The sequence below is a fragment of the Oncorhynchus clarkii genome, chromosome 9 (genome assembly GCF_045791955.1).
Source record: "Oncorhynchus clarkii lewisi isolate Uvic-CL-2024 chromosome 9, UVic_Ocla_1.0, whole genome shotgun sequence".
Classification (NCBI taxonomy): domain Eukaryota; kingdom Metazoa; phylum Chordata; class Actinopteri; order Salmoniformes; family Salmonidae; genus Oncorhynchus; species Oncorhynchus clarkii.
This window is the reverse complement of record NC_092155.1, coordinates 38254466-38281399: the sequence shown is the minus strand read 5'-3', so window position 1 is coordinate 38281399 and position 26934 is coordinate 38254466. Positions and strand designations below refer to the sequence as shown.

At 45.0% G+C, this 26934-nt stretch overlaps 1 protein-coding gene across 4 annotated transcripts; it reads left to right on the top strand.

Moving 5' to 3' along the window:
• LOC139416254 (protein TASOR-like) lies at positions 1–26477 on the top strand. Of its 4 annotated transcripts, none has more exons than XM_071164694.1 (20): positions 1–418; positions 7382–7527; positions 7811–7903; positions 8114–8186; positions 8696–8787; positions 10600–10894; positions 11418–11523; positions 11657–11760; positions 12265–12374; positions 12890–12962; positions 13078–13152; positions 13303–14079; positions 14946–15253; positions 15379–16701; positions 17333–17455; positions 17854–18013; positions 19342–19450; positions 23940–24118; positions 24277–24411; positions 24605–26475. In XM_071164694.1, the coding sequence occupies exons 1-20, from the start codon at positions 109–111 to the stop codon at positions 26014–26016; spliced, it is 6003 nt and encodes a 2000-aa protein (XP_071020795.1). In that variant the 5' UTR covers positions 1–108; the 3' UTR covers positions 26017–26475. The 4 variants fall into 4 exon arrangements, with proteins under 4 accessions (XP_071020795.1, XP_071020798.1, XP_071020796.1 ...); XM_071164697.1 differs by having other exon boundaries at positions 2–418; positions 14949–15253; positions 24608–26475; XM_071164695.1 differs by having other exon boundaries at positions 2–418; positions 14949–15253.
• The last annotated feature ends 457 nt before the right edge of the window (positions 26478–26934 follow it).

Below are 26934 nucleotides of genomic sequence, written 5' to 3'. Positions count from 1 at the left end.
CATACGTCATTCACAATGGCGGAGACAGGGTGAGAAGGAGAGTGTGTTAGTGAAGCGGCGCAGTAACCAACTACATTGCCCGCGAAAGACGCTCACGGTGCCTGAAAAATGGCCCTGAACTCCAAAGTGGAGAGAAAAACGGACATACAGTGTCTGAAGACCGGCGAGCTCGACGTGGAGAGCAGCGATAGCAAGAAAAATTCGTGGTCAGCCGCCATCTCGGCCACATCCAACCAAAATGGCGATCAGACTGGATGTGAAGACCGTATAATGCCGGAACAAGAAGCATCTGAGCGGCGGAGGAGCGGGCACACGGACACAAGAAGCTTCAATAATTCACCGCTACCCGGCCAGAGACTGGCTGAACAGTTGCCAAGGAGAAATTTTCAGATACCGAGGAAGATTAAGGAACGGAAAGGTTGTGCCCTTTCTCTACTATTTTCAACAGAGGCTGCCTTGTGTCATAATTCAAGTGCAGCATGTTGCAAACCCGCGTTCCCTACCGGCTGAATTTAGATGGTTGACATGGTTAAATGTGATCCATCTGCAGAGGGTAGCTAGTTTATTGCGCGCAAACCTCGTTATTGCCTTTGTTAACGTAATATCGGTTCCTGTACTCGGTCAGCATTGCAGGTAAGTTTCGGACCATGCGCAAGGAGGGAAGCACGTGAAGAGACGCAGCCCATCTTGCCTGATTAATCAGACTGATAAGGGAGGGACTATGCAGATACTCCCGGTGCCCAAAATTGATGACGTATGACGCGCAGCGAGAGTTGATTGGGGACGAACGGATTCGGTTCAGTCAGTCATAATGAGCCCCTTGTGGCTAGAAACTTCAGCGTGAATGTGAGACTTATCTGCCGGAGGTGGGACTTCGAGTGTTCAGAAACTTTCCGTGTTTGTCAGAGTATTTCAAATAAATAAAAGAAAACAGATTATAAAGGGAAAATCCAAACTATCTTTTTTTTTTTTTTTGACGTTAGTCCATTGTTGATACAGTCCCAAAATGTTTTGCATATCCTCAGTCAGAGTTTCAAGATATTTGACTTTCAAGAAGCAAAGAAATTTGGTGAAAATCACTCAAATAAATGTGCTTTAGCTGTTATCCTGGCCTGATATTGGCTACACCATCTAGCTCAGGGATGGGCAACTTTTTAAATGTTCATTTATTTAACAGTTAAGAACAAATTCATATTTACAATGATGGCCTGAAGGGGAAACAGTGGCTTAACTGCCTTGTTCAGGGGCAGAACAATTTTATTTATTTTGTCAGCTTGGGAATTTGATCCAGCAACCTTTCGGTTACTGGCCAAATACTCTAACCACTACGCTACCTGGGGATAGGGGTTACTCAGTTCATCATGAGGGGTCAAAGTGACTCGTGGGTCTGTACCCACACATGCAATCAGAGCTGTTCCTAGCCTTTTGTTGGGCCTTCACCCACCATGTGAGCAAAACATTTACAGAGAGATTTTTTAATTTTAGAGTTAATTTATTGCAATTCTACACATTTTGACATGGGGTGTGGAGAATGTACTTTTGAAGTACGTTGGCCGCAATTCTACACTACAGCTTTTCTTTGACTAATTTTATGGGGTGGAGAGAATAGTTGTCAGTTTTAAAGCACATTTCTGGCAATTCTACAGATTTTTCCATAGGGTGGGAGAGTGACCATTATTACTACAAGTTTAGATAGCTGGCTAGACTAACTTACCAATCTAAAAACATTTTAGCTGACCTGAACTATTTGATTGACATAAGAGAAACTGCTGATGCACAACCACATTTTGAAATTGCACCTTGTGTATTCTACTATCTTAACTCTCAACAGTAAAATAAGACCCCGACTCCTAATTATAAAAAATAATTCTGAGTTCTCAATCTTTGATCTAGCTACCTTCCACTCCTTACTGCAGGACAGCAGTGCCCGGCAAGCAGGTGCATACTCTCCCCATTTGACGGTGACATTTAGATGGTTACTATAAATATTACAAGTTATTTCTCATGTAGGCTGCTATCCCACTATAAATAAAATCAAGTGGGATGGAACAAATTGGCCACTAGCTACCACAAGTGATGCAGCAGGCACTGCATCTCCCCTGCTAGAGGCGTCACTACAGACCTTGGCTGTATCACAACCGGCCGTGATTGGGAGTCCCATAGGGCGGCACACAATTGGCCCAGCATCGTCTGGGTTAGGGTTTGGCTGGGGTAGTCTGTCATTGTAAATAAGAATTTGTTCTTAACTGACTTTCCTGGTTAAATAAATGTTAAATACAAATAAATGATACAGCTGCCCAGTGGGAAGCACCAGTGAGAATTGCACCTCGATACAACACCGTTGTACTGTCATTCACACCGGCTTTCTGTAACGTTAGCTAATTGGCATGTCATGGTGATGTCCAGATGGTGACCAATACTACAAGTTATTTCTCCCTCACCCATCGAAATAAACTTCACTTTCTTTGACAAGTTTGAACTAGCGTCATGCTTCTGTGGTTGCCAGTTAGCCAGCATAAACTATATCTGGGAAGGGCTCATCAGGACGACTGACTGAACCGAATCCATTTGTCTCCAGTTGACTCTCAGCTGTGCAACATACGTCATCAATTTTGGCACTAGGCGTGTCCGTATAGCCTCTCCCGACTGATACAATGGATAACGTGCATAAAGATGGCAGAATTCTGATATGTCTTTGTTTTAGCACCATCTACTGAGTTTTTAAACTATGGCGTGCGATATGGTTCAATGTGCCAATAAATCCACACAATCTACTTTTTAGATTTTCAAATTGGCCGCGTCTTGAAGCTAAAATTGTAATCACGTATACTCTGCTAATGACCAAACAAAAAAAGAGTAACTGAGAACTTAGCAAAACAAGGAATTTGTGGTAAATGCATTGGGGCCGCCATCTTTGAGCACTTCCGCTATTGAATTGGTATACAGTCTGAAACAGGAGTGCAAAATCGTGGAAATGTTTCTTACAAGCCAGAATGTTTAATCAAATTAAACTGGTTGTCTGTGCGGTTGGTCCTTCAGCTGGACATGCAAAACCATGTAAACATTCTGTCTTGTAAGGAACATTTCCATGATTTTGCACTTCTATGTTTCAGGCTATATGCCAATTTAATTCTGTATCACAATCTGATTAATCAGCCAACTGCCCATCAAGCCTCCATATTCATTGGGTCTACACAGGCTGATGTGGAGAGAAAAAGTAGTTTTGATGATGGTATTCAGCCGAGGACCCAATTTGAAGGCTTTTTGGTGGAAAATGACTATAGTGGTGAAGTCCACTCGGTTGCACAAACACTACACCCATCTAGACTGGCCCTTCAGTGAAGCTTCAAAGATAGTCAGCCGTCGTCCCTTGTCTTCCATAATCGGTATCAAATCTGTGAAGATAAGTCCAGACTCTAATTTTATTCCCGTGCTCACTCGAAATAGTGAACCCATTGGCAATCCAGGAGTGTAGCCATACTGGGAGAAGCTGCCAAGGACTGGCGCTTACCCGAACCGAACAAATGTGCTGGCATACTCCTTTGAAAGACCTTCGCTTGAAAAAATGCAATGGTACTGTTTGTCCATTTTTGAGACGCCCTAGCCAAAATGTTCAGAATTAGTTTAAGATATCTCAAGAAATCTCTCATTCATTTTGAGCTGTTTGCCGAGGAGATCTTAGTCGCGCAATTTTATATCTAACACAGATGTTTGGTGCAGTAATTCACAATGAAAAAATTAACATGAGAACAAGTTGTCTCTCGTCGAATGACAACAGACTTTATTGAAGAATCTCTACTGTTAACCAGTCACCGACAAAGGGGCGTAAACTTCGGCTTGCCTCCAGAATTTTTTTTAAAAATAAATAAATAACAAAAACGTCACAATCTTGTCATAATATATGCACAAACTGTTTCGTCTGGGGAGCATGCGGACGACTTTAGACTACTATGCAATGGACACCACCATGGGCAGTGGAAGCCTGTTTTGTCATTGGTCCACTGCTTGGATTGTCATCGGAAAGAATTCCAGCTATGCAATGGTGCCTGCTATATTCACAGGTTGTATGTGTTTGGTTTTGTAGTTGGGAAGATGCAGAATTATGATGGCACAACCTGCAAAGTTCATACAAGTTGCTACAGTGGGACAAAAAAGTATTTAGTCAGCCACCAATTGTGCAAGTTCTCCCACTTAAAAGATGAGAGAGGCCTGTAATTTTCATCATAGGTACACTTAATTTTGGCCCATTCCTCTATGTAGATCTCCTCTAGAGCAGTGATGTTTTGGGGCTGTTGCTGGGCAACACGGACTTTCAACTATGACAGACAAAATGAGGGAAAAAAAATCCAGAAAATCACATTGTAGGATTTGTAATGAATTTATTTGCAAATTATGGTCGAAAATAAGTATTTGGTCAATAACAAAAGTTTATCTCAATACTTTGTTATATACCCTTTGTTGGCAATGACAGAGGTCAAACGTTTTCTGTAAGTCTTCACAAGGTTTTCACACACTGTTGCTGGTATTTTGGCCCATTCCTCCATGTAGATCTCCTCTAGAGCAGTGATGTTTTGGGGCTGTTGCTGGGCAACACGGACTTTCAACTCCCTCCAAAGATTTTCTATGGGGTTGAGATCTGGAGACTGGCTAGGCCACTCCAGGACCTTGAAATGCTTCTTACGAAGCCACTCCTTCGTTGCCCGGGCGGTGTGTTTGGGATCATTGTCATACTGAAAGACCCAGCCACGTTTCATCTTCAATGCCCTTGCTGATGGAAGGAGGTTTTCACTCAAAATCTCACGATACATGGCCTCATTCATTCTTTCCTTTACACGGATCAGTTGTCCTGGTCCCTTTGCAGAAAAACAGCCCCAAAGCATGATATTTCCACCCCCATGCTTCACAGTAGGTACGGTGTTCTTTGGATGCAACTCAGCATTCTTTGTCCTCCAAACACGACGAGTTGAGTTTTTACCAAAAAGTTATATTTTGGTTTCATCTGACCATATGACATTCTCCCAATCTTCTTCTGGATCATCCAAATACTCTCTAGCAAACTTCAGACGGGCCTGGACATGTACTGGCTTAAGCAGGGGGACACGTCTGGCACTGCAGGATTTGAGTCCCTGGCGGCGTAGTGTGTTACTGATGGTAGGCTTTGTTACTTTGGTCCCAGCTCTCTGCAGGTCATTCACTAGGTCCCCCCGTGTGGTTCTGGGATTTTTTCTCACCGTTCTTGTGATCATTTTGACCCCACGGGGTGAGATCTTGCGTGGAGCCCCAGATCGAGTGAGATTATCAGTGGTCTTGTATGTCTTCCATTTCCTAATAATTGCTCCCACAGTTGATTTCTTCTAACCAAGCTGCTTACCTATTGCAGATTCAGTCTTCCCAGCCTGGTGCAGGTCTACAATTTTGTTTCTGGTGTCCTTTGACAGCTCTTTGGTCTTGGCCATAGTGGAGTTTGGAGTGTGACTGTTTGAGGTTGTGGACAGGTGTCTTTTATACTGATAACAAGTTCAAACAGGTGCCATTAATGCAGGTAACGAGTGGAGGACAGAGGAGCCTCTTAAATAAAAAGTTACAGGTCTGTGAGAGCCAGAAATCTTGCTTGTTTGTAGGTGACCAAGTACTTATTTTCCACCATAATTTGCAAATAAATTAATTAAAAATCCTACAATGTGATTTTCTGGATTTTTCTTCTTCTAATTTTGTCTGTCATAGTTGAAGTGTACCTATGATGAAAATAACAGGCATCTCTCATCTTTTTAAGTGGGAGAACTTGCACAATTGGTGGCTGACTAAATACTTTTTTGCCCCACTGTACATGAATTATCATTTGATGTTGGATCTAGAATCTAGCCTATTGCTTGATGGATATGTCCCATGCATTATGTGACTAAATAGCCAATTGACCAATTTTCAGAATGCATATGCGTGATGCCAGCTCTGTTGGAAAATAGACTGGTGGATGAAACTTGTTTGAAAATATTTCATCAGCATCATAATTGAGCTCAAAGTACATTGAGAGATCTTGGCCATTTTTGCATAAATATTGAATATAGGGTGGTAGGGTCATTTGGTGATCTGATGAAGTAGCATTAGATGAAGATAGGGAATTGCTATTGGTAGTGGTCCGCATTACAGTGCAGCCCCATCCTGTCACTCTTAACAATGGCAACCATTTGGGAAAGTGAAGCTCTTTAGTGTACTAACCATCTTGTATAGTTGGGGCATGTCTGTTCATGTTTTGATATGTTGTCTATCATACTGACCTCGTGTTCTGTGAACATCTTTTGTGGTCAATTCAATTTCCATTGGACATGGGACATTCCTCATAGCAATGACATTCCATTTTAGAATAGGACGGAATGAATTGACCCCAACTCTGGATCCCAAATGCCATTTCTTGCCATATTATTTGCCCAATGCGATTTTCCATACCTGGCAATTTATTAAACCTCTCCTCAAATTGTATTTGTCACATGCTTCGTAAACAACAGGTGTAGACACTGAAATGCCTACATATGAGTCCTTTACCAACAAATAATTAAAGATGAAATAGTGACACGAGGAATACTGTAAAACACAACGAATAACAACAAGCAAAAATAACATGGCTATATACTGGGAGTACCAGTACTGAGTTGAGATGCAGGAGTACGAGGTTATTGAGGTACATATAGGTAGGAATGAAGTAACAAGGCAACGGGATAGATGGACTGAGCTGTAGCAGTAGTGTATGTGGAGCAGCAGTAGCAGATGCATATGTGGTGAGTGTGAAAGTGTGTGTGGCGTCAGTAGGCATGTGTGCGCGTGTGGTGTCATTGTAAGGAAATGTAGTTCATCCTGATTATGCTGCAGCACCATCCTGATATTCTGCAGTGCTTCCAAGCATTACTCACACAACACCATCTCCACAACCCTTATGTGCCCAATCCCAGATCGACCCTCTAGGCACTTGTGTATAAGCAATACGGAGAAGAAAAATCCACCTTGTCACTCGGAGGGAAGGTGGTTTAAGCATAATGCTAATACCTGTCTAATCTCTTGACATCTCCATAAAGTGCTTAGATGTAGGGGCAAGCTGTTCAGAATGCATATGCGTGATGCCAGCTCTGCTATGCTATTCCCAAATCAGAGTAAATGGGATTCTGTAAAGAACTGTCATTACAGTGTGAAACATGTTTTTCCAAGTCTGCCCCCTCTTAAACACACTTACTAATCCCTTTTGACAGTTTAAACTGACCAGATACCCAGAAAGTAGCCTATTGAATGCTATTGAATGCTTAAAAGTAAGAATGTATACAAATGAACAATGTCATCCTGTTCTATGTTGTGCCAACCACACCCCAACACTAATCCACTGCTTCTCTCCTAGGCCTGTACCAGTTTCTGCCCCCTGACTCCCGGGAGTTTGAGGGCCTTGTGAAGATTCTGTCCTCCTCCTACCTGGATGCATCGTCTAGAGGGACATTCTCCTACAGCAAGGCCAGGCTCATTCACAATGAGCTGCTGGAAAAAGAGGTAGCATCAGCAAGCCCCCAGTTAGCCTCTGGCTGTTCTCAATGTTAAGATGTTATTTGAAGTTTTGCAACAGCTCCACTTCCTAATGTTCAAACAAAACACATTACCCTCTGCTGATAATGTCCCCAGACTGGCCCAAAATACTAATTGATAATTTTGCACGACCAATAACAAATACGTACTTCATATCTCCTTCACCCACCCACAAAACCAGTGTCCCCTTTATATTGCTGTGCTCACATATTTTCTCATGATGCCATCGTTTCCTGTGTGTGTGTGCCAGTTCATTGAGAAGAGGAGGGAGCTAAAGCAGGAGGGCCGTACAGACCCAGAGCTGGTGGAGTCCTACTGCTTCATGTTCCCAGACAAGTCTAAGGTGAGCCTGAGGGCCTGCCTGCCTCACCAGGGCGTGTGGTACAGCTCATTGATTTACTACTCTGATCTGATGTTGCTGCTACAGTGAAGTCTGGATCTTTGGATTATGCATTAGGTCTACAATCTGAGTTTTGCTGCTTTACTCCTGGTTTTCCTTTAAAACCATTTTTCTTTATTTTTTGACTTATAATTTGTGAATTACTTTTTCCAGCTCCCGTTGATTTGTGAGAAGGGTCTGTCCGTGGGACACTCCAGGATCACTGCACTCGGAAATCCAGCAATGGGTGAGTGTGTGCGCCTGTGTACTTATTACCAAATGTCATGCATTATGTTGTTTTTAGGGAGAGTTTACAAATGTCAAATTTGTGCTGTTCACCTTCTAAGGATTGGACTCAGGAAGGACAGCTTTTCTCGCTAATGCACTTGTGTTTTTGGGCCTGGTGTATGTCAGTTTGAAGTTGATCTGCTTTTGAACAAGTTTAATGTTTAATGACTCTCTTTAAATGATGAAAAGCTGTATGCCTCAGCACAGTAAGAGCAGCTTTGTCCACTGATGGACAGCTTAGCATTTCTACCAGATACAGCTACATGAGAAGATACCCAATACATGACCTAGCAACAGCTGAGTATTGTGGAAATATTTATTACAATACATAAACTACACTGCCTCAAACCTCAGTCATAAAATATTAGCCCACACACAGAATTAGATTTGCCAAAAGTGAAAGTTGTTTATGAATTGTTTTTGTCTCATTAGTTTGTGCTTGACATTACTTTTGTTTTGTCATTTCAGGTGTTTATCTGTCCAAATTCTCTGATTTGCTTCAAATGAACCCGTTTGAAGCAGGAACCTGTGGAGACATTGTTGTATTTAAAGTCATGAGGGTAAATAAATGTCCTATCTAACTAACTTAATATGTATCTTATGAATACCTAGAAAATAGTTGCTTACATTGCTACAGCCTAGCGTTGAGTGCAACCAACATCACCTTTCGGCGAAATTCGCCGTTTTGAATCCAAAATAGGTGACCTATGTGATTCGTGTAGATCCGATGAGAAAAGTTTTTTGGGGGGGGCTTTGGATCACTACTGGCTGTAAGCAAACGAGTGATACGCGTTTGGCGCAATACTGGCTGTATCCAAGGCTCAGCCAATCGTTCACATAACCACAGAATGCTTCACGCGACTGAAGAGAGAAGAGACAACCAATGTGCTGGTTACTGCATCAGGGCGTGCTCTGGAAAGACAGCGGGAGAGTGGAAAGGCAGTTTGTCAGTTACAGCAGTGTGTCCCCTGAACGATAACGAAGAGGTAGGTGAGAAGCCTGACCACGGAGACGGGGGGGAGGGGTGAGAAGGTGATGAAGCTACTTCATGAGCTGTAACCGAAAAACAACTGGCATTTGGAAAGTTTGAGGTGAGGGAGAATAAGTGTGGTGGAATAAGTATTGTTAGCGTTGTTAAGTATCTTTCTAGCTGGATCGAATTCTCTGTTAACTAGCCAGAGAAATGTTGAGCAACATTAGCCAACTGACCAAATAATTGAGTTTATGGTGTGAAAATTAGCCGGCTAATAAAGTCAGACAGCTGTCTAAGGTTATAACATCAGATGCGCAAGCGTTAGTAACCTAACCAATTCGCTATAGTATTAACTGGTATACGACTCCTTGCCATTCCTCAAGTTATAACGCGTTAGTTGCTCACTGGACCCAGGCAATCTGTGAACTGTTAACTAGCTAACGAACGAACTAACTACTATCTGTGAAATGATGTTTTCCGTCTAATGCATGTGGTTCATTTTCAGAATGAGAGAGTTAGGTGCAAATGATGAGTTGCTTGTTAAACAAGTTGATTCATGGATGAAGTGTAGCTGGAGCTGGGCCTAGCTTAAGCTGGATGCCACTATAGAGGTGAAAGGAACACCACACATGTTCCCTCTTTTTCAATAAAGTGGATTAAAAGGGGTATGCCAGGTGTACTCTGCCTGAAAGAGACCAATTATGCCAACAAAGGGTATCATGCTCTGCTGGCACATTGTAGAACAGATGTACGTCCACAGGCAGAAAGTGTACAATGTAATAATGTGTAGCCCAAATGTATTGCTTTTGTGTTGAACTTGACAGTAACACTTGTGTGTGAGTGAGGGTGGGATTGTTAAATGTTTTACTCGGTAAACGTTATTTTTTCACCTTGTGCACTTGATCAATGTCTACTATAGAGGCCACTATAATAGAGCAAAAATAGAATGCCTGTTTGTTTCATTCTATTTCTACTTTAAGATTTTTTCCCCCCAAGTGCAATATTTAAATGTGTGTGTGGTCACAAGCATTCTATTATAAAGGCTGTCATGGCTAACTGCCATATTAGTGTATTGTTTTTTCTCAAGACTTGAGTGTCATTTGCAGTATAGGCAACAAATAACATTGGATTGCTTTCATTTTTTTTCTTTTGCTGTGAGTTAGGTTCACATGAACCACTTTTTATTTTACACACAGAGACTGATCATGTAGATCATATTCTTTGTTTAATTATTTAAAACATGCATTTCCCCCTAGCAGGGATTCTTTGCATGTTTCAATGCAAAAGAAAGTGTCGCCTTTTTGGGCCCTCACCAGTTTGCATCCCTGCAACATATACCAGCCTGTATACCACACCAGTTTAAATGATCTGTAACCCATTAAGTGTGTTTGTCCCTCAGGGCCGGCTGAAGAGCATCTTTGAGAACATGCCCAAGAGTGTACTGGACCCCACGCCCAAGTTTGACTGTCATGTCTCTAAGAACGCCACACGGGTCACTTCCCTGCTGTCATACAGGGCCTTTGAGCTCACGCAGCAGTATTTCTATGAGTTTGCTTTTGATGAGATCAAGTCTCGGCCCAGGCATGTGTGTCCATACGCTGTGGTGTCCTTCCAGTACAAAGGCAAGGAGTCTGCTGCTGTACCTATGGCTGCACACAGGTTCAACAGCACTGTCTGTGAAGGAGGAAGCAGAAGTACGCTCCCATTTCTTCTTTTTCACATTATCTCTCTGCTTTAATGTGTTTGTACTGAAGGATTTAGTAATTGTAGAGGTGAAAGTATTGTACCACTACCACATATCTACAGTACTAAATCCATGTGCATGTATAGTGCGTATGTTGTGTGTGTATGCATGTGTGGGGCAGCAGATAGCCTAGTGGTTCGAGTGTTGGACTAGTAACTGAAAGGTTGCAAGATCGAATCCCTGAGTTGACAAGGTTAAAATCTGTCATTCTGCCCCTGAACTAGGCAGTTAACCCACTGTTCCTAGGCCATCATTGAAAATAATAATTTGTTATTCGCTGACTTGCCTAGTTAAATAAAAAACTGTCTGTGCCAATGTTTGTTTTTAAGTAGGTATTGTAGCATGTAGTTTGATAGCTAGCTTGTATGTTGGCTGACTATGTCCATATTTAACCTGTGACTGGGGCCATTGTTTCTATTGCAAATGTAAAGTGTTTTGAATGCACTTTAAATAAAGTTTAATTTGCCTGTCAGGGAGGAGTAGCTACACTGTGTGGAGTGGGCCGCTGGTGAACAAGGGACAGGAGTTGTGCCAGGTGTGTCTGTGCTCCTCTACACGCCATTTCCTCCCTTTCAAACTGTGAGTACCCCTTTATTATCTATACACGTATTTATTTCTATAACTAAAACATGGCTGTCAGTTGTAATTCATAGTTAATAAATATTAAGTTATATAATAAGTAGATTAACGTGTGTGTGTGTTCTATTTGCAGAGCGGAGAAGTTGGAGATGAGTATGGGGATGCAGCTGGACCAGGTGAAGAGGAAGATTCCCTCTGTTCTGTTTTCCTGGGATACCTACAGCGGAACACGAGAAGGTCAGAAACACTCCATACCTCTATAGCCTTACTCCTAGTTTGGCTCATCTATTCTCTGACGAAGACAGCAGTACATAGGCATAGAACGAGGGTGTTAAACAAATTTTGCCCCTGGGGCCTCATTAGCTCTTCAACAAGAGGCCACACTGAAAATATATATTTCTTTGCCATCAACATAAAAAAAATAAAAAAGTCCTCTGTCCATCATTCTTGGAATTTTTGATGCTCCCTGACTGTCTAGCTTTCATTTCGGTGATTATTAGCAAGCTGGACACAGTCAAGAAACGGTGGACCATTATCATATCTGCACAGTTTCGATTTGGTTTGAGTCATTGTTTGACACCCCTGCTATAGAATGGCAACAGCAACAACAACACTGAATCTGACTAACAACAATGTAGGAACTCTCACCCGGAGTCTTGATATCACTGTGTAGGTGTTTTTTGTGTGTGTTTTTTTACCAAAGTGTGTGTGTGTGTGTGTGTGTGTGTGTGTGTGTTTCAGTGCTAAAGTGTGGGATGTACTGCAGCCTGTTTGAGGTGGTGGATGGGAAGGGAAAAGCGAGCACCAGCACTTTATCAGGACTAATACACAAACTGGAGAGAGAGAGGATGGTGAGTCACTCCCTGACTGTCCCTCTGGCGGATGTTTAATCAAGATAGATAATACAGAATTGTATATTTACAATTCAATGAAATGTACCTTGCATCAGCAAAAATCCTTAACGGGACATAAAAATAACAACTGACAATGTACAAACACATATAAGGGTTGGGGACTGTGCAGGGGACTACAAGTGTTTAAAGAACATCACGTCACAGTTGAATGGTTACACATGAAGACTAGAAAAGGAAGGGGATGCGGGGATGGATCATAGTGTCATACAGTACATCCTCCCAGTCTTCCATTTGGTCCCCCATGACGTTTGAAATGTGGAGCAGCTAATTCCCTAGAAGGGGCGCTGTCATTTGTTCCCCATATGTTTTTAATCGGTAGAGCTAATGAGAATCAGGTAATTCCAATGCTGTAATGTTAAGTCAAGAATAGTGTTGCACAGCTGCAGTGTATGTATGTAAAGTGTTTGTTTAGATGTAGTGAATGTTAACGTCTCGTTTCCTCCCCTGTGTAGGTGCTAGTGAAGCCTTTATTTGATAAAGGCTTTCTCTTCCTCTTGTCATCTACTCAGATGGTCAATCCCAAGGGTATGTCTTGTCTATCTCTTATCACGTCTTTTTCGTTCTCACCTCTCATTTCTCAACTGATCTGACATGTTGTTTGTGTGGGTTATTACAGAGGAAGTTGTTTTGTGTATTCTAGAACGACAGGGGCGGTTTGAAAAGAGCCTGCAGGCACTGTTTATCTTTCAGGAGTCCAGGGGAGTCATTAAGTACAGTAAGTATTCTAAAATATCCTTCTTCAAACCACAGTTGCAGCTTATTTTTCCTTGATATGTGATTTCTAGTAAGAGACTTTTATGTGCACCTTATGCACTTTTAACCACTACCTCCATTGACCATGTCCCTGCTGTCATTCTTCCCCCAGAGCAGGAGCCCCTGTCATCTGAGCCTCAGGCCCCCCTCTTGGTCTCCATGGAACCATTCATCCCAGCCCTGCACTACGCCCTGCTGAAGATGCGCTCCACCCCCGACATCAAGCACCTCAGCACCGGGGTGGAGCGCCAGGCCCTAGACTACCTGACCAGGAGGGACAGTGTCAGGGCCTTCCTTGTCCCAGAGTACCAACAGAACCTGGATGAGAGGGGCAGCATGCACCCCGCGCCCCGTCCCAAATCCAACATGGAGGGTCTGCTACGCTCCTACCTGCATGGTCCCTCCTCGGCTTACGTCCTCCCCATGGTCAAGGCCAGGGACATGATGGACAGGATCAACCAGCCCCCGTCTGCCCCGGCACCCACCACCACGGACTACAGCCCTGTGTCAGACTGGGGGGGCTCAGGAGGGTCGGACAGACCAGAGAGGCAGCCTCCAGAGAGCAGTAGCAGTAGGAGGAGAGGGGGCCCTTCCCAGACCCAGGCCCATTCTAACGGGGCTGCAGCAGGGACAGGGGCCCCTCCCCAGAGGTCCAGGCTAGCCCAGAGTGATTATGATAAGGAAAAGATGAAACAGCTTCTGAAGCTGATCCAGCTGCATAAGAAGGCCCTTGTGAAGGAGCCAGGGGAGAAGGAGAGGGACGAGGGGGGTGATGATGGGTCCTGGGAGGGCCCCCACGGCCTGAAAAGAAAACTAGAGGAGGACGAATCAGGAGCCATGTATAAATATCTACGGGGAGCCCACTTCAGCAACGGAGAGCCCAGTAGAGGTGAGCCTGTGACGTGTGTTTGTGTGAGAGAGCGTGATGGTGTGGGAGGAAGCAAAATATTGTATGAGAGGGGCCGCCTGGGTGGCGCAGTGGTTAAGGGCGCTGTACTGCAGCGCCAGCTGTGCCATCAGAGACTCTGGGTTCGCGCCCAGGCTCTGTCGTAACCGGCCGCGACCGGGAGGTCCGTGGGGCGACGCGCAATTGGCCTAGCGTCGCCCGGGTTAGGGAGGGGTTGGCCGGTAGGGATGTCCATGTCTCATCGCGCACCAGCGACTCCTGTGGCGGTCCGGGCGCAGTGCGCGCTAACCAATGTTGCCAAGTGCACAGTGTTTCCTCTGACACATTGGTGCGGCTGGCTTCCTGGTTGGATGCGCGCTGTGTTAAAGAAGCAGTGCGGCTTGGTTGGGTTGTGTATGACTTTCAACCTTTGTCTCTCCCGAGCCCGTACGGGAGTTGTAGCGATGAGACCAGCTAGTAGCTACTAAAAACAATTGGATACCACGAAATTGGGGAGAAAACGGGGTAAAAATGTTTTTTTAAATTGTATGAGAAAATGAATGAGTGAGTTGGTGTGGGAGTTACCATGTCGGTGTGTGCAAGACTGAAGAATAAGGGAAAGAACAAGTGTGGGAGGGAGTCATAAGTTTGGTAGGGCAGTAGTGTTTAATAATAATAGTGTTTTAACATTTATACGCCAACCAAAGAGAAAATATTGATTTCAGGTTCTGATTTAACATTTAAATCTAGGCCTATATAGTCAATAATATCCTTTCTAACCTTTCCGTGTGTGTACTGTAGAAGCCTACCGTATAAACCTGGTAAGTGAGGCTACATCCATCCTAACCAAACTGTCTCCGTCCTCCCAGTAGCCCAGGGGGAGGAGGAGGGGGAGGGTGGGAACTACAACCTGGCAGCAGTAATGGAGAGTATGGGGATCTACAACACTGACCTGAGGGACAGGGGCAACTCCTCTCAGGCCTCCTCAGCCAACGAGACCCAGCGCCTGCTCAAGATCCTGCTCTCCACCCTCAACAAGGCCATGGCCCAGGGTGCTGCCGCCACCGACCTGCCCGACCACGGGGAGCCCAACACGGGCACGGCCAGCATGGAGAAGCCCCTGGCTGGAGCGCCGTACGCAGGGCGAGTGGAGCAGGCCCGACAGGACTGCCTGGAGGTGAGATTTTTGTGAGAAAAAATGAAGTACGGATTCAGACATTTTGAATGTACTGAATCCTCTGGTGTTGTGATGGAGTATTGTGACTAACCATGGTGATGGTGGTGGTGGTGGTGTTTGTTTAGGAGCAGACGGAGTGCAGTCTGGCCAGCCTCTTCAGCCCCGGCTCTCCAGGAGAACAACACCACACCTCAGAAAATCCACCACTCACCTTGGATCTGGCCTCTCACACAGACAAACCTTTCCCCTTCCTTGATGCTCTGACTGACGGCCACCTGGAGCAGAGGAGAGGTCTGGAGGGGGGTGAGAGAGGTCAGAGTGGTGACTCCCTTGAGCGGGAGACTGTTACGAGGCAAGCCTCTATAGAAAGTGGGGCTTCCTTGGAGAGGGCTCTGAGGGGAGCCTCTCTGGAAAGGGACAAGGTTCTTAGAGGAGCCTCACTGGAAAGTGAGAGGGTAGCCAGGGGCACCTCCCTAGAGAGGGACAGCAAGATGGAGAGGCCAGCCAGGCCGTCCAGCACTCTGGACACCATCATTAGCCAGGGGCTCCACTGCCTCTCCAACTCCATCCAGGGCCTCATGGAGACCCAGAGGATCTACTACAACTCCCAGCTGTCCCCACGGCTGCCACAGCGCCTCGCCTGGCAGCCCAACAGCTCTTTCTCAGACTTTGTGGCACCCTATGTCGTGTCTGTCCCTGTCCAGGGCCACGTCAACACCCTGTGTGAGAGGATGGGCCGACTGGTGCCCCAACCCCGCCACACTGACTCTGTTAAAGCGCATGGGGCTCGTTCTACCCTCTGTGCTCCCCCCACAACTGTGCCACCCCCTCCACATGCTCTCACCCCCGCCCCTCCCATGCCCTCTCTCCCCCCACCTCCTCATCACATCCGCCTCACCCCTAACCCTCCTATTATCACTCTCCCTTCCCCACCCCATTCCCTCACTTCCATCTCTCCCCTTCCCCCCATCCCTCACCTTCCACCCCCAACTGCCCTCGTCCACCTCCCTGACCCTGTACCCATCACGTCCCCCACCCCCAAGCATGTCCCCAAAACCAAAGCACAGCCCCCTCAGGATAAGAGCGCCTCTTCCTCCCAGAGCCGGCACAAACTTGGTACGGTCAAACAGCCACACAAGAACCCCTCCGCAGCACAGAAGTCCTCCACGAAGAGGAAGTTTGAGCCATCTTCCTCAGAGTGTGAGATCTACTCCCCTTCCCAGGCCACCATGGGCTCCCCAGAATGCACCCCCACCCGGCCTAAACAAGCCCCTCTCACAGCCCCCTCTCCCCTGACCCCGGCCTCAGCCGCTGGACTACTGATAGGCCAGCTGAAGCCTGAGGTGTTCAGCAGCTTGGTGGAGATCTTCAAGGACGTGCAGAAGAACACGGTCAAGTTTTACATCCACTCTGGAGATGACGAGAGTGACATCTGTGCGGAGATCAAGGTACTGTAGGCCTCACTTATGATTAGCACCGATGTTGTCAATGTTTGCCCACAGATGAACTCCTTCTCACCAATGATTGAGCTAACTCTTCACCAATACCTTTATCCAATACCTTTATCCAAAGTTTCTCTGTCCACTGTAAATCTTTAAATTAACTTTTAAACCTAACCTTAACCACACCGCTAACCCTAATGCCTAACCCTAACCTTAAATTGAGACCAAAAAGAGAATTTTTACAATATAGCCAATTTTGACTTTGCAGATGGCCCATCTCATTGAAATCGCTCAGTTCTGCCTTCAGGACAAGACTCGTCCCAATAAATGTCAACCTGCGTCTGCATTGTGAATGGTCACTCAGTGGCTTACTTGTCAAGAGTTCCCTCATGTTGTTGATCTACAAACATCCTTAAAATAACTTTCTCCTCTGGAAGACGAGCAGAGTCCCACTTCATTGTATTTTCCTTGTTTTACTGCAGAACACTACTGCCATTAAAAAAACTGTTTACAATATTGCACGACTCCTCTTTCCCTCATTCCCTTATCTTCACCATGTCAATCTGGTTTTGTGATGTGTGTCGATGTCTTTGATCCTCTTCTAAAGCTCTTCTTTCTGTCTCTCACCCTGTGACAGGAGTATTTGATGAGCCTGGGTAACACAGAGTGTAACCCCCAGACATTCCTGGAGAAAAACATTAATCTGGATAAACTGCTCATCATCATTCAGAATGAGGACATCTCTTCCCACGTTAACAAGGTAACATCATCATTATCGACTGACTGACTGCCTGATTGACTGGCTGGCTGCTAGGATGAGTCATCATCGCCACAGCACCAGACAGAATGTCTGTCCAGAGAGAATTCTCATTAGCCCCCCAGAAAAAAATCTGAAATAATGAAATTCTAATTGGACCTGTGGAATAGATTTTTAAATCCAACAAAAAACATGGATGCAGCACAGAGATAAACATAGTGTCATTAATTGAATATGTAGGTAGAGCTGGAAGACATGCTCCTCGCGGTAACTAGTCTGGCCATGGTCATTACCTCTGTTTCACACAAATGTACATTTCAATGTTAAGTGTTGAGGATGAATTTAAAGCTGTATGTATGTGTCATATTTAATGATTTATTCGAAACCATTCCCCCTGTCAGATCCCAGCCCTGGTGTCGTTGAAGAAGCTGTCCATGGTGAGCTTTGCTGGAGTGGACAGTCTAGACGATGTGAAGAACCACACCTACAACGAGCTCTTTGTCTCTGGAGGATTCATCGTATCTGACGAATTTGTCCTCAACCCAGACTTCATAACTCACGGTGAGCCGCCTAAATTGGTCTCCGCAAATCTCCTTAACAGTCATTGTTAACAGTCACGTGGGTTCCACGTGTGAATATCTTGAGTTTTCGGTCACCGGTCCTTTCCATGAAGTTGGATAAATGCCATCGTTAGAGGATTTGGAAATAACATGCAGCTATACTATATAAACTCAGCAAAAAAATAAACGTCCCTTTTTCAGGACCCTGTCTTTCAAAGATAATTCGTAAAAATCCAAATAACTTCACAGATCTTCATTGTAAAGGGTTTAAACCCTGTTTCCCATGCTTAAACCATAAACAATGATGATGCACCTGTGGAACGGTCATTAAGACACTAACAGCTTACAGGCGGTAGGCAATTAAGGTCACAGTTATGAAAACTTAGGACACTAAAGAGGCCTTTCTACTGACTCTGAAAAACACCAAAAGAAAGATGCTAGGGTCCCTGCTCATCTGCGTGAACGTGCCTTAGGCATGCAGCAAGGAGGCATGAGGAATGCAGATGTGGCCAGGGCAATAAATTGCAATGTCCGTACTGTGAGACGCCTAAGACAGCGCTATAGGGAGACAGGACGGACAGCTGATCATCCTCGCAGTGGCAGACCACAACACCTGCACAGGATCGGTACATCCAAACATCACACCTGCGGGACAGGTACAGGATGGCAACAACAACTGCCGAGTTACACCAGGAACGTTCAATCCCTCCATCAGTGCTCAGCGGCAACAACCTCACCTATGGGCACAAATCCACCGTTGCAGGACTAGACAGGACTGGCAAAAAGTGCTCTTCACTGACGAGTCACGGTTTTGGCTCAGTTGATAGTGAGAGGACGTTTTTCTTTTGTTTGCTGAGTTTACTCATTAGAAACAGTATTTGGTCAGATTTTTTATTGTTAGAATTCCATTGTTGCTTTATGTACCATGCAGCTGCCATTACTGGGGCGGCAGGGTAGTCTAGTGGTTAAAACGTTGGACTAGTAACCGAAAGGTTGCAAGTTTGAATCTCAGATCTGACAAGGTACAAATCTGTCGTTCTGCCCCTGAACAGGCAGTTAACCCAATGTTCCTAGGCTGTCATTGAAAATAATAATTTGTTCTTAACTGACTTGCCTAGTTAAATAAAGGTAAAATAAATAAAAAAATACATTCTGGTTAGTAAAGTGTTCATAGATTGACTACATAGCAGAAGGGCATAAGCCATGTGTTTTTTTTGGAGGGGAAAAGACTGAACTCTCATGACAGGTCATTTATGTGGGGGGCGGGGGGGGGGGTCAGTACGAGTATAAAGTGTTGTGTGTTAATGTGTTATTGTGTTTCCTGTGCAGACCGGTTGCAGGCATTCCTGGGGTTCCTAGAGGAACAGAGCTCTCCAGAGAACCCCTGGCAGTGGAAGATCCACTGTAAGTCCCAGAAGAAACTCAAAGAGCTGGGCAGGTCAGTAATTACCTCCACTATTACCATTGAGCATGGCCATCTGCATAGGTCTATGTCAAGCCATTCAGTAACATCGTCCAGCCCATACAAAGACTGGTAAGAAAGTCTATCAACCAATAAGGAACGTTTCTGGGAGGTTCAAAGTAGTAATAGTGGTGACGTTTATAACGCTGAGAAACAAAAATAAATTAAAAAACATTATTAAACATAGGACATGATATCATGCTCTCATCAATAACTTGTTCTTTTTTTTCATCTTATGTATTTAGATTTTAGTATTTATTTTATTTAGTTAACCTAAAGAACAAATTCTTATTTAAAATGACGGCCTACCAAAAGGCCTCCTGCGGGGACGGGTGCTGGTATTTTCAAAAAAATGATATAAAAAAATATATAGAATAAAACACCACGACAAGAGAGACAACACTACATAAAGAGAGACCTAAGATAACAGCAAGTCAGCAACACATGACAACAACATGTTAGCAACACAACATGGCAGCAGCACAAAACATGGTACAAACATTATTGGCCACAGTCAACAGCACAAAGGGCAAAAAGGTAGAGACAACAATACATCACACAATGCAGCCACAATTGTCAGTAAGAGTGTCCATGAATGAGTGTTTGAATGAAGAGCTTGAGATAAAACTGTCCAGTTTGAGTGTGTGTTGCAGCTTGTTCCAGTCGCTAGTTGCAACGAACTAAAAATACAAGAGACCCAGGGATGTGTGTGCTTTGGGGACCTTTAACAGGGGCTCCCAAGTGGCGCAGCGGTCTAAGCCACTGCATCTCAGTGCTTGAGGCGTCACTACAGACACCCTGGTGTCAAAGCCGGCTGTATCCCACCCGGCTGTGATTGGGAGTCCCATAGGGTGGCGCACAATTGGCCCAGCATCGTCCGGGTTTGGCCAGTGTAGGCCGTCATTGTAAATAAGAATTTGTTCTTAACTTCTCTGGGATATGAACTGAACAACAGCCAGTGAAATTGCAGGGCGCCAAATTCAAAACAACAGAAATCCCATAATTAAAATTCCTCAAACATACACGTATTATACACCATTTTAAAGATAAACGTCCTGTAAATCCAGCCACAGTGTCTGATTTCAAATAGGCTTTTACTGCGAAAGCACACCAAACGATTATGTTAGGTCAGCACCTAGTCATAGAAAACCATACAGCCATTTTACAGCCAAGGAGGGGGCTCACAAAAGTCAGAAATAGCGATTAAATTAATCACTAACCTTTGATCTTCATCAGATGGCACTCACAGGACTACGTTAGACAATAAATGTGTTTTGTTCGATAAAGTTAATCTTTATGTCCAAAAACTTCATTTGAAATGGGTGTGTTATGTTCAGAAATGCATTGTCTCAAACAAACATCCTGTGAAAGTGCAGAGAGCCACATCAAATTACAGAAATACTCATAATAAACATTGATAAAAGATACAAGTGTTATGCATGGAATTATAGATAAACATCTCCTTAATGCAACCGCTATGTCAGATTTCAAAAAGGCTTTACGACGAAAGCACACCTTGCGATTATGTTAGGTCAGCACCTAGCCACAGAAAAACATACAGCCATTTTCCAAAGAGGTGTCACAAAAGTCAGAAATAGCGTTATAAATATTCACTTACCTTTGATGATCTTGATCGGAATGCACTCCCAGGAATCCCAGTTCCACAATAAATGGTTGTTTTGTTCGATAAAGTCCATAATTTATGTCCAAATACCTCCTTTTTGTTCGCGCGATTAGCCCAGTAATCTTAATGCTCAATGCGCAATCGCTTAGTTCTGACGAAAAGTAAAACAAATATATATTACAGTTTGTAGAAACATGTCAAACGATGTATAGAATCAATCTTTAGGATGTTTTTATCATAAATCTTCAATAATGTTTCAACCGGAAAATTCCTTTGTCTTTAGAAATGAAAAGGAACGCAGCTACCTCTCACGGCCACGCGCATGATTTAGCTCATGGCATTCTGACAGACACCTGACTCAAACAGCTCTTATTCGCTCCCCCTTCACAGTAGAAGCCTGAAACAAGGTTCTAAAGACTGTTGACATCTAGTGGAAGCAGTAGGAAGTGCAATATGACCCCATAGACACTATATTCGATAGGCAATGACTTGAAAAACTACAAACCTCAGATTTCCCACTTCCTGGTTGGATATTTTCTCAGGTTGCCTGCCATACGAGTTATGTTATACTCACAGACATCATTCAAGCAGTTAGAAACTTCAGAGTGTTTTCTATCCAAATCTACTAATTATATGCATATTCTAGCTTTTGGGCCTGAGTAGCAGGCAGCATGATACCATGTTTTCTGTTTATTTTTATTGTTTTCTTGTTTCTCGAAATTGTTGCAACCCCTATTACTAGCCTGTTCAATCTCTCTTTCGTATTGTCTGAGATCCCTAAAGATTTGAAAGCTGGCGCAGCCAGCCCCCTCTTCAAAGGGGGAGACACTCTAGACCCAAACTGTCATATACCTATATCCATCCTGCCCTGCCTTTCTAAAATCTTTGAAAGTCAAGTTAACAAACAGATAACCGACCATTTCGAATCCCATCGTACCTTCTCCACTATGCAATCTGGTTTCCGAGCTGATCATGGGTGCACCTCAGCCACGCTCAAGGTCCTAAACGATATCATAACCGCCATCGATTAAAGACAGTACTGTGCAGCCGTCTTCTTCGACCTGGCCAAGGCTTTCGACTCTGTCAATCACCACATTCTTATCGGCAGACTCAATAGCCTTGGCTTCTCAAATGACTGCCTCGCCTGCTTCACCAACTACTTATCAGATAGATTTCAGTGTGTCAAATTGGAGGGCCTGTTGTCCAGACCTCTTGCAGGTCTATGGGGGTGCCACAGGTTTCAATTCTCGGGCCAACTTTTTTCTCTGTATACATCAATGATGTCGCTCTTGCTGCTGGTGATTCTCTGATCCAACTCTACGCAGACGACACCATTCTGTATATATCTGGCCCTTCTTTGGACACTGTGCTAACAAACCTCCAAACGAGCTTCCATGCAGTACAACACTCCTTCCGAGGCCTCCAACTGCTTTTATATGCAAGTAAAACTAAGTGCATGCTCTTCAACCGATTGCTGCCCGCACCGTCCCGCCCGACTAGCATCACTACTCTGGACGGTTCTGACTTGTGAATATGAAGAATATGTGGACAACTACAAATACCTAGTTGTCTGGTTAGACTGTAAACTCTCCTTCCAGACTCACATTAAGCATCTCCAATCCAAAATTAAATCTAGAATCGGCTTGCTATTTCGCAACAAAGCAGCCTTCACTCATGCTGCCGAACATACCCTCGTAAAAATGACTATCCTACCGATCCTTGACTTCGGCGATGTCACTTACAAAATAGCCTCCAACACTCCACTCAGCAAATTTGGATGTAATCTATCACAGTGCCATCGGTTTTGTTACTAAAGCATCATGTACTACCCACAACTCCGATCTGTACGCTCTCGTTGGCTGGCCCTCACTACATATTTGTCGCCAAACCCACTGACTCCAGGTCATCTATAAGTCTATGCTAGGAATTGCCCCTCAGCTCACTGGTCACCATAGCAACACCCACCCGTAGCACGTGCTCCAGCAGGTATATTACACTGGTCATCCCCAAAGCCAACACTTCCTTTGTGGCCGCCTTTCCTTCCAGTGCTCTGCTGCCAATGACGGGAACGAATTGCAAAAATCACTGAAGCTGGAGTCTTATATCTGCCTCTCTAAATTTAAGCATCAGCTGTCAGTACAGCTTACCGATCACTGTACCTGTACACAGCCAATCTGTAAATAGCACACCCAACTACCTCACCCCCATATTATTACTTACCCTCTTGCTCTTTTGCACCCCAGTATCTCTACTTGCACATCATCACTCCAGTGCCTCTATGGCCTATTTATTGCCTACCTCTCTACTCTTCTACATTTGCACACACTGTACATAGATTTTTCTATTGTGTTATTGACTGTACCTTTGTTTGTGTAACTCTGTGTTTGATTTTGTCGCACTGCTTTGCTTTATCTTGGACAGGTCGCAGTTGTAAATGAGAACTTGTTCTCAACTGGCCTATCTGGTTAAATAAAGGTGAAATTTAAAAAATGAGGGCTGCAGTAGATATCTCAGATGAGGGGAGTGAGGCCTAAGAGGGTTTTTATAAATAAGCATCAACCAGTGGGTCTTGCGATAGGGAAATACAGAGATGACCAGTTTACAGAGGAATATAGAGTGCAGTGATGTGTCCTATAAGGAGCATTGGTGGCAAATCTGATGGCTGAATGGTAAATAACATCTAGCCTGTCAAGAGCACCCTTACCTGCCGATCTATAAATTATGTCTCCATAATCTAGCATGGGTAGGATGGGCATCTGAATCAGGGTTAGTTTGGCAGCTGGGGTGAAAGAGGAGCGATTACGACAGACAGACATCCCCACCCCCTCTCTTCTCTCATAGGTTGAACAGTGATGCCATGGCTCTTCTGAACCTGCTAACAGCCTATCAGAAGAAGCACCTGGTGGAGTTCCTGCCTTACCACGAGTGTGACGCCCAATCACGTCAGGCTCCTGATCTAGACTGCCTGGTCAAGCTCCAGGCTAACCACACCCAGCACCGCCACATCATCTTCCTCACAGGTATCACCACCATCATAATTTTCACAACATTATCATTTATCATCCTCTTTCTCACTCACTGCTTTGAGAATCTCTCTCTATAAGGCATTTTTCTGTTTGTAAATCAGAATATTTACTTTTACAGTTGAGCACCCCTCTTTTGTTGTTTGTCCCTAAAGAGAGGCGGTTTGAGATGTTCCTGCAGTACTCCAGGAACGGCATAGTGATAGCGAACATCGATGACATCATGACAAGTTTTCACAGCCTAATTGGCTGCAGCGATCTGAACGAGCTGCCCACGCCGCCCTCTACTGGTGGGTATCATGAACAATGACTTCACAATTCAAATGCATAATTCTTTGTGATGGCAAGATATTTGTGAACAAAATTTTCAAAAACGTGTGACCAAATGTGAAATATTTTACTTGAATGTATCTATAACCTTTTCCTTCTCTTCCCCTCATCCCCCCTCTCCTCTCACTTTTTCTCCCCCTCTACTCCTCTCAGTAGTGCATGACGAGTGTGTAGAAGAGGAAGATATGTCGCTGGACTCTGATGACGACACCCAAAACCAGCTTATCGCCAAGCCCCCTGCCCAAAGCCAGGAGGGGGGAACAGGAGGGGGCATGGGGGACGCAACCCAGCAGCCCCCCTTACCTGAGTCAGACGATTTCCGCCCCCCTCTTCCCGACCAGCTCAACACCCCCGGCCGACACACACCCTCCTCCCTCTCTTACTCCAGCGGCACCGCCAACCTGGCCGACTTCGCTGCTCTCAAATCAGCCATCTCCCAGTTCAAAGCCTCTAACCAGGTTGGGAGGGCAGGCTTGGCGGACGTAGGCAGCACTTCGCCAGGAGCGTTTGCTCTCAACCCCCACCAGAGCTTCCTGTGTCCCTCCACCCAGTGGGCATCCTACTCTGGCTCCTCCGGCTACACGGCCTCCCCGGCCTACCCCGCCTCACCCTGCAACAGCAACCAAGAACAGGACTACAGACACCCAGCCACAGCACCTACTACAGCCCCAGGCTCCACTCTCACCACAGGGCCTCTGACCAGCCAGGCCCCCCTCACCCTATCAGACATCCCCCAGCCTCCCCTTCCACCACATCTCACGTTGGGTGGGGCTCTGTCTCAGTCATTTAGGATGCCTGGCTCTGATACTGGAGCAGCAGGGGTTGGTGTTGGAGCATCCTTCTCTATAGCCAGCAGTACTAGCATTCTGTCAAGCACAGCCATAGAGGTCTCTTCCTTTTCTCCATCCACTGCACTTACATACTCAGACCCTGCTGTTGCCTCCTTAGGCCTGGGCTATTCTCAGAGCGAAATGGCCCAGCTCGGCTACCTGGAAGGGGTCAGCTCCAACACTAATGAGACCCCCACCCAGCAGGGGGACAGGACACTCAGTGGGCCTGGGGAGAGCCCATGGGGGTTAGGAGGTGGAACACCTAACAGCCAGGGAGGGGCCACGCCTGGCTCTGTTTCCCACAGCGGTCTCACCCAAAGCGGGGAGAGGGAGAGGACAGGCACTCCTGGTGGCAGTACCCCTGGAAGTCAGGGGCGCCGGACTCCAGTGAACAGTATAGAAAGCCTTGGAGCGGGAATGGCTATTGCCTCTGTAGCCACCAGGGGGGGCTCAATAGCTAGGCCAATGCTGCCAATCCTTGGAGGTACTGGAGGTAGTCGAGGCGGCGTGGCCAGTGTACATCCACTCAGCGATGGTCGCTTCAGCTGTATAGGTGCCATGTCTGGACAGATGGATGGGGGTATGGAACGCGGGAGCATGGTTTCTAGGGGAATGGGTCCCGGGTCGTTAGGGGAGTGCCGAGGTAGAGGAGCCCCACCTGGAGGCCCCTGGCCCAGGCCAGGTGAACAAGATTACTACTCAGATTACACATACTCACACAACTACTCCCCCTGAACAGACGATCATAATTATAGAGAGGGGGTAATGGGCACGTCACACTGGTAGAGCTGAATGTACATATTTACTTGTCATAAACACATTGAATTGATACTGGACAGAAGGATCCAGTTTTTTTTGTACAAATAAACTTGATACAGGCAGTGCCGAGTGTCGTTACTGTCGTGTATAAACGTACGCTCTTTACATGTGAGCCTTTTCAGACCCCTGTTCCAACCACTATATTTATAATTGCCAAGAAATGTAATGACCTTCCACGCTTTACGGTTTTGTTTTATTTTTTGTTATTTTCGGTTTTAGAACAGTTTCTGAACAAGGGGGAAGAGACAGGCAATTTTTTTTAAACAATTTTTTTATCATAAGTGGAAGGCACTCACTTTTCACTGTTGGTTTTCTTTTTTACATCCTTGGTTGTTCAAAGAAGAATATCTATTAAAATAAACATGTTTCAAATCATATGTCACTTTGATAACTATTAGCTACTATTAGATAACCATTACTATTAATCATGATGACTAGCAATCTAAAAGCATGCACCACATCTGTCACCACCTGTTATTGAGTTTTCTTTTTGTTTCTGCACACCTGGAGATCAAACCCTTAGGTTCATGATGAGCTAGTTGTCCTGGTGGCTTTTTGGACATATGAGGGTTAGTCTGTCATGGAGGCGTTATACGCCAATTGATGGGAGCTACAAATCTGTACTAACAATTTGGTATGTAGTGCTAAGAACCTCCAATAATCTGAATGGCATCTCTTATTGGTCTAATGGAGTCTAGCAACCGCCGGGTTCAGAAGTATAACAATAGTAGGCCCATCAAAATAAATGGGACTTTGATAAGGTTGAGAGCCATGTCATAGGAGAGAATAAAATAGAGCATGGTCCAAAAACAACTTGAGTTTTTGCTCCAGTTC